The 8,258-nt window shown below is 45.2% G+C and overlaps 1 protein-coding gene across 1 annotated transcript; it reads left to right on the forward strand.

The window, feature by feature from the left end:
• Positions 1–1,512: 1,512 nt before the first annotated feature.
• On the forward strand, positions 1,513–5,490 carry smg8 (SMG8 nonsense mediated mRNA decay factor). Its single transcript, XM_036524956.1, has 4 exons — positions 1,513–3,052; positions 3,386–3,531; positions 3,651–4,520; positions 4,947–5,490. The coding sequence occupies exons 1-4, from the start codon at positions 1,513–1,515 to the stop codon at positions 5,157–5,159; spliced, it is 2,769 nt and encodes a 922-aa protein (XP_036380849.1). The 3' UTR covers positions 5,160–5,490.
• Positions 5,491–8,258: the final 2,768 nt, after the last annotated feature.

Raw genomic sequence — 8,258 nt, forward strand, 5'->3', positions numbered from 1 at the left:
CTGGCAACCCGTTTGGCCATTCTTTTTTCTGTTCAGTATTCCAACACCAAAAACATCCCTGTCCCAAAAAAGACAGGGTTCCAAAGTTACTGGGAAGATGGCAAAACACACCCAGATGAAATTGATGCTGTGGTTTGATGAAAATTATAACCAGTCACTGCTTTGGTCCAGGACAGTGCCTACTTCATGTTTACAAATGGAACTCTAATCTCCTCCAACCCAGGAGGGGTCACTTCCCTTTAACCTCTGCTAAAGGGAAGTGAACCCATCCCTGCCAGGTGGGATGGAGCCAGTGCTGAAAGAAAAGTAAAAAAAAAAGCAAAAGGCAGTGTAGTATATGCACATGAGGTGAGTTGTAACGGTATGTCTTCCATGCATTATTTTCACAATGGACAAATTACAGTGGCTAAATAAAAGAAGTTGTACTAAGTGCATGCACTATACACACCCCTTAAAGAAGGAGTGTTTTGTATTGGTTTGTCCCAATTCCTTTAAGTATTATCAGACTGCCTAAATTTAAGGTACCAATTGATAGTGCAAAACAGCAGGAGAAAAAACACTGATTACTGATTTCCTCATGCTTAAATATTGTTTAAATATTTTAGGGGCTTAAATATTTTAGTGGTTCTTTTTAAATTGTTAAGATCAATGTGAAAAATAATGATCCAAAAATGTTCCTTTCCCTTCAGTGCAGGTCTTAAATTACAAGAACAACTTGTGACACGTGCAACACCATACACATAAAACTAGGACCAACTAAATACATTGTTAGTCAGCACAGTCAATGTCAGCAGTGTGTACATTCTTCAGTACAGTAACAGAAAAGGGATTGAGTTCTGCCTCTATTTTGACACTAGAGTACCAGTCACAGTAGTGGTTCATTTCCAGTTTCTTCCCTATGTCTACTACCCAACAGGCAGCTGTTTCCACCAGCGTATATGTGGTAATGACATTGTTTCTGTTTTTATTTATTGTTGATTTTATATCAAAAGAAATGCCTGCCCTGCTCCTTGTATTCCAGCAAGAAGTGCAGAAAGTACAAGAATAATTAGGGGGAAAGTGCAAAATGTGGATGAGGGGGGTACAGGGAGACATCCACATAGAACAGAGATTCATCAAGTACTATGGAATTCTAGGATGGAGGGATAGTTATCATTATGTTAGGACCGGGACACTTAGCGCGATGGGGAAACGATGGCTTATGCACTCACTGCCAAACACCATGCACTTTACAACATGTGCTGCAACAATGTTCTCAATGTGGAATATGGAAATACATGAGCATGAAACTGGGATACTCAGCCATTTTCTTTTAAATAATAACTCGGTTCTCTCGTCCATTGGAGGTTTTTGAGTGACACAGGCGTAAACAAGATATTTGAATATATACTTGACATTGCAAAATCGCAAATCAAACTTCCGATGCAGTAGGTGGCAGTAATGTGCCTTCACGTTGTAAGATTTACCTTCGGCCTTTATGTGACGAAGAAGAGAGTTGCTTCCGCATCAAAGATGGCGGTGCCCATGAGCATAGCGTCTTTGCTGCAGTCGGAGCTGACAGAAGATCCTCTGTACAAAGATGAGGGCCTTTGCGTACTGGGAATTTTCGGAAAAAGTGCTATGCAACCTGGATCTGCCAAAGAGTCCCTCATAAATACATTGGCAGATAAGCATATCTTCCCTTTGTTTGGGCCGGACGAGACGGACTGTCCGGGAGGGGGGAGCTTTATTCAGGCGTATTATAATCAGGAGAGCCGAGTTCTGTATCTGGTGCTTACTTCTGTCTGTGACAACCGACAACTTCTCCGGGCATGTGAATCTCTGAGTGCGGGCATCGGGCACTCCGACGCGCATGATTTCTGGAAAGGGGCGGAGAAGCAGCATTGCTTGCAGCTACTGTACCTCTTCTCGCTGTGCCATGTTTTGCTACTTGTCCATCCTACGAGCTCTTTTGATGTCACCTACGATAGGTTGTTCCGCGCCCTGGACGCGCTTCGACAGAAAGCTCTGCCTCTGTTACGTGCTGCCATCAAGGACTCCCCAGTGTCTAAGGAATGGAAGGTGAACTGCAGACCCTGTCCCCCGCGCCTGCTCTTCGTATTCCAGATGAACGGAGCTCTCAAAGTAAGTGGTGGGACGGGACTGACAGGGAATGGCACAGACGCAGCCGGGGGAAATCCTGACAAACCCAAGAAACACTCGCCGCGGAGGCGTCTCCAGCATGCTTTGGAGGACCAGATCTATCGCATTTTCCGAAAAAGCCGGGTCCTCACCAACCAAAGTAGTAATTGTCTCTTCACCGTGCCAGCTAACCAGGCATTTGTCTACGTGGTTCCTGGACCCGACGAAGACCCGGTTGGAGCGTTGCTGGGGCAACTAAGGGCAAACTGCGCCTTGCGAGAAAATGATACGGGAATGCCTGTATCTGGACCACGGCGCTACCAGCAGATGCGCCACACGGCACGACAGCCGTCTTTCACCGTAGAGAATAGTAGCCTGTCATCTGCAGGCGGTCAGCTGGTGGACTGCACTTTGAAGGAATTCCTGTGGCAGCACGTCGAGCTCGTGTTGACTAAAAAAGGCTTTGATGACAGTGTGGGTCGCAATCCACAGCCATCACACTTTGAGTTACCCACATACACGAAATGGGCACAAGTTGCCTGTAGACTTTATCAGGTGATGATAGACAGTACTGAAGAGGAAACGGCTGAGCTCGCTATGAAAGTGCAGGGTCAGCTGAAAGTGCTTGAGGGTTTTCTTGACGCTGATGCCAAGTTCTCGGAGAACAGATGCCAGAAAGCCCTACCGCTGGCTCACAGCGCGTATCAGTCCAACCTTCCCCACAATTACACCACCACAGTGCACAAAAACCAGTTGACGCAGGCGCTGCGTGTGTACAGCCAACACGCTCGTGGAGTAGCGTTCCAGCGGTATGCGCTGCAGCTGCACGAGGACTGCTACAAGTTCTGGAGTAACGGGCATCAGCTGTGTGAGGAACGCAGCCTGACAGATCAGCACTGCGTGCACAAATTTCACCTGCTGCCCAAGCCAGGTAATGCCCATCACATAACCACACGTTGTCTCCATGCTCATTGTACTGTCTACTATTTATTCTTAAATACTGTTTAAATATTTTAAGGACTTGTATATACAGCTTAAGTATTTGACTGTTCCTAGTTAAAGCTTAGCTTTGAAAAACAACTAGCAGTAGTCTGAAAAAATCTATTAAATATTTCCCCTTCAATTCTAGTCTTTGTTGTAAATGCCAGCTAAGGAGGAGATTTTTGCTGTTATAGTGTGGTAGTGTGTTTTGTAAGCATCCTTGCTGCTGTTTATGGATTTGTTTCTGAGTGTCACTGTGTTCTCGCTGTGATTCTGTCCGCAGGGGAGAAGCCTGAGATGGACCGCAACCCACCCATCCTCCACCACAACAGCAGGGGGCGCTCAACTAGCTCCTGCAACTGTGGTCGCAAGCAAGCTCCCCGGGAAGACCCCTTTGACATCCAGGCTGCCAACTATGACTTCTATCAAGTCAGTGGCCGCTTAACCAGACACCTGAAAAAGAACCAATTACTTGTATTGTGTCTGCTTATACTCTGGTCAGATAGTCTCTAGCTGTCACCTCTGATGGCTTCTCTCTCTGTTCGCAGATGCTAGAGGAGAAATGCTGTGGGAAACTGGAGAGGATCCATTTCCCTGTGTTTCAGCCCAGTACACCAGACCCAGCTCCCGCCTGTGACGAAGGAGCCAGGCCTCCCGAATCAGGGGGGTCGGGGGAGGGAGAGCGGCTGAAGGAGAAGGACACTGCGAGTCACACACCTGGGGATAGCACCAGCCTGAGCCTGGCCCTTAGCCTGGGCCAGTCCACAGACAGCCTTGGGCCCTACGGGGATGGTGGTGAGGGACAGGAGAAGAGACCTAGCCTTGTGGACCGCCAGCCCTCAACGGTGGAGTACCTTCCAGGCATGCTGCACTCTGGCTGTCCAAAGGGTCTCCTGCCCAAGTTCTCCAGCTGGTCCCTGGTCAAGCTGGGCCCAGCCAAAGCTTACAACTGCCACACTGGTCTTGAGCAACCGGGCTTCCTCCCAGGCTCGTCTTTCCTGCTACCCTGGGACGTGGTGATTCGCTGCCGTTCGGAGGAGGAGGTGGGGTTATCAGAACCCCTCGATGGAGGCCCCTCCTCCTGGCCAGCCCCGAACAAGGCCCTCACTGGAAAGCGTGGAGGTGTTGGTGGTCTGGGTCGCGGCCGCAGGCGAGACGACGTGGCCCGAGCCTTTGTTGGGTTTGAGTATGAGGACAGCAGGGGGCGCCGCTTTCTAAGCTCTGGGCCTGACAAGGTGGTGAAGGTGCTTGGCCCGGGAGGGGCCAAAGAGCCAGCAACCAGGGTGCTAAATGCTGACATGCCACTGTACATTCCCTCTCCTGCCCAAGGACGTGGCCTGAAGCCCCACTACGCCCAGCTCATACGCCTCTTCATCGTGGTCCCTGACGCCCCGCTGGAGATTACTCTCAACCCACAGGTAAGATCTGCTTTCACATGTTGCTGCTGCTGCTTCACTCTGATTGTGTCAGCGATCTGTCATCCTCCAATGATAAAGTGAAAAGATGTGCAGCAACCAAGTCATCAAGGTCTCAGACAATTCCCATAAAATGTAAATGTTTACACTGTCATATTATTTTTTATTTATATTTGTGCGCATGTGTGTGTATGTGTGTATGGCACTTTCTTGTTCTCTTTCACCAAGATTAGATTTGTTCCGTCCTAAAGTTGAAATTAGTTTAGAAACACTTGTAGTTTGTTGAAAGGAAGATACAAGGGTAGCCAGTTACTGTGCTCTATATCAAATGCAGCTTCTTGGTGTCTCCTGTGCCGTCTTCAAGCTACACACTGATGTATAGGACCCTTTGTTGAAGTTTTGGGTCTGTTCCTCTCTCACCACCTGCAGGTCCAGCCAGGTCCCCCTCCTTGCCCAGTGTTCCACCCAGAGCAGACAGAACTGGTCCTGCCTCCCGATGGGCTCTGGGTTCTGCGTTTCCCCTATGCCTACGTGACCGAGCGCGGCCCCTGCTACCCTCCCAAGGAGAACCAGCCCTTGGCCAGCTATCGGGTTCTGAAGGGCATTTTGCGTGCCAACACTGCCAGCACCCCTCCACAGTGACCCCTCCCAAAACTGGGGCCTGATCTCAGAGCCTGACCGATATAGGGAAATCTGGCCAATATGCTGAAGGGAACCAGCGGGGAATGCTACCAACAGCCTTCTGTTTTGACAGTCTGATTGGTAGCTAAAATCCATCTCATTAGCAACCAACCACATCTCCTCAGCAGCTGTGCCTCGACTCGTTTGTGTTTGCGATTGGTGAACTTTTTCATTGAGGTGGAGAAGGACAACCTTTAAATGTGGCTTTGCTGTGCATTAAAACTCACATAAGCGTACCTGCAAAAGCAGATGATAATTTTTCATGTTTTCAGTTTTGACAAGAAAATATAAATGCGACTTAAAATATACCATTTTGTTCTGTTGATGTCCACAATGTTTACTTAAGGTTGAATAAAAATGTTTTGCTTTTCTGAAGGATGTAATTGTGTGCTAGCTTTGTGGTACCAAATCTTGTGTAACCTCAGTTTAACATGTAGAAAATACAGCAGCCATGGTTCTTTCCTGTTAGTTTTACTGACATAGCAAATTTTAGGCCTGATAAATGAAATTTGGCACAAGAATGTAGCTCACTGAGGACTTACAGTGCCTGGATAAATGAAATCTCTTTGAGCCCAAAATAGATTGGGTTGGGATAAATTTCAGATAAATTGTATTAGGTATAGTCTAATGGAATTTTTATTATGGGGAACTTCACTATGAGTGACATGAAAATTCAATATGCCATTTCATAGCTTTATTGTAGCAGGTATTCATAATGAAAAACTTCATTTGTTTTAATAACTAAGAACAGGAGTTAATTTGAAATGCTATTGTGGTTTAGTGACCTTTTTGAGGTTATCCATCCCTCACACAAAGCCCAGGGTGCTTTGTTTCTCCTCTCCCTGTGGATTGTAGCTAATTAAAGTGACAAATTGTTTTTTTTACTCCTTCTTTAAAAAGCATTTTTGGTTACTCAAACACATGTTCACAATTCTCTAACTTTATATGTACTCTGTATAATGTCTGTACATATATTAAGGTGGTTTGCGGACTTTTTGCGGATTTAGAATTCAGAACCTAATAGACTTATGAAAAAGGGAACATATTGTTTCACTAAGCATTCTGGGGACCGGAGTCACGTAGTTTGCAGTGATTTTCAAGAAGAGCCCTTTTGTGCTGCATGTGCTGTGTATAGTGTTTTTCTTTGTATCTCTCCTGCTTACATGCCTCGGTTTCCTCATGGTGGAGCCGCCTGGCAAAATAACATGAAGAAACATGAAACTACATCTCAGTTCAAAGGTGACCGAGGAAAGGGAGTGATCAAGTCGATACTTCTCACAACATCACACAACACCTGTGTCAGGTAACAGGGTCCTTTCACTTGACTGATTGACACATTAGTACCCCCTACTGTTTACTCCGGAGATCTGCAGAACCAGGCATTTAAAATCCGATGTTTTTGGGCTAAACCTTAATTTAAATAGCCATTACAGTCTCTTTGACTCAGTGAGTTTAATGATTTGAATGACATTTTATATTTTAAAAAATCACTCCTAGGGTGAGCAGACTAATCTAATTCATCAAATTAAGGGCCAGTAATTAAAAGTTCTCATGAATGCTGTTTTAAACTCTTTTGTCTGATTTCACTTTTCTTCTGGTTTTATTGTCACCGCCACTCATGTCTGTTATGGAAGGAAGAAGTTGAGATTAGGCCTATTTAAGACAGCCGCAATTGTTCAGGGTAGCGGAGGCATGCTCAGGCGAGCCCAGTGTCTCTACGTCTCAAAGAAAGCTTGTTTTTTGTTTTTTTTTTTTTTTTTTTGGACAACACATTACGCTTTCATGAGAAAAACCTATATAAAGATTTACATTGTAAGCAAATGAATATTATCTTGACAATCCATTTATGCTTATATGCGAATGCAATTATTTTCAGAAAAGTTTGTATTTTATTAAACGCTGAGAAGTGTAAGAAACTAATCACTTTTAAAATAGGCAGTCATTAACTGTATCTTCGTCCACGTAAAAAAAAATAGTACACTAATTATTTTTCTTTTAATTCCCTGACATAACATTTTAAACACAATGCGCCATCTGTTGTAAAAATCCGGAAGCAGGCGAACTGTCTGAGCTCTAAGACGCAGAGGCCACTGCCATTTAGCACTACGCTCCTCTTCGCTGGTTTCCCTGGGTTGGAAATGTGCGGGATAAAGACTGTGACAGGTTTCATGCAGTCTGTTAGAAAAAAAAATCAGTTTTTTTCTGTATTGCCACATTATGGAAATAGCATGTAACTATTAGTTTGTGGTTTATTCTGATCTGTGATGGTTGTCCCTTTCTGCATTATCCAGTGTATTCGTTTTCCCTCAGCGCGTGAGGCCGATTCGCTTGAGTTTATCTCGGGGAATTCACATTCAAAGCCGTTGCTGATGACAGGAATTACAGACTGAAACGAGAATGTCAGCGTTCTGCGATGGTGCGAGCTAATGGCCAGTAGAGTTTTCTCCGTCTCGCTCTGAAACCTGTTGTTGCCTCAGACAGATGTAAAATACATGATGCCAACTAAATTCGTTACGCAGATGAGTGCATGTCTGTCGCCTGTAAATGGAGCAAATTGTAGAATATATTGCACGATTAAATCTAGATTGTCGACGAATTGGTGTCCGGAACTATGCAATAAACACAAACAGTTTCTGTTGGGAAATTAGGTTTAATAATTTAACTTGTAACACGAGTTGGTTGGTCGTTATTCACAATGCATGGCTTATAGAATTGTGCAGAGGCTTGATGGATGCGCCGACTGCGGTGTTGGAAAGAAACGTAATGGCAGGAAAATGTATTTGTCAGAGAGAACTGCGGCCCGGCACATGTGCGGGGCTAACCTGGACCCGTACTACTACTAGATGACGCTGTTTGATTTTCAATTACGAGACAATAATGAGTCTTTCAACTCAGTCGTGCTGCCAAACACAATTAATCAAGACTGCACTAAGGCTGGTCGCGAGAAGTCATTTTCCAGTTAATGGATGGTTGGTTAGGTTTAGATTTTAAATATTTACTAATGTCACACAAACCTTCCAACGTGTCAGCAATTAGGCACGGGGCAATTAAAAGCTGAAC

Source organism: Megalops cyprinoides, chromosome 3, assembly GCF_013368585.1.
Source record: "Megalops cyprinoides isolate fMegCyp1 chromosome 3, fMegCyp1.pri, whole genome shotgun sequence".
Taxonomy (NCBI): domain Eukaryota; kingdom Metazoa; phylum Chordata; class Actinopteri; order Elopiformes; family Megalopidae; genus Megalops; species Megalops cyprinoides.

What these genes read in the sequence shown, in the direction of transcription:
- smg8 (XM_036524956.1), top strand. Translation starts at nt 1,513, where the DNA reads ATGGCGGTGCCCATGAGCATAGCGTCTTTGCTGCAGTCGGAGCTGACA. An exon ending in CCAACTATGACTTCTATCAA is followed by an intron (nt 3,532 to 3,650) that starts GTCAGTGGCCGC and finishes CTCTGTTCGCAG; the next exon opens with ATGCTAGAGGAGAAATGCTG. An exon ending in AGATTACTCTCAACCCACAG is followed by an intron (nt 4,521 to 4,946) that starts GTAAGATCTGCT and finishes CACCACCTGCAG; the next exon opens with GTCCAGCCAGGTCCCCCTCC.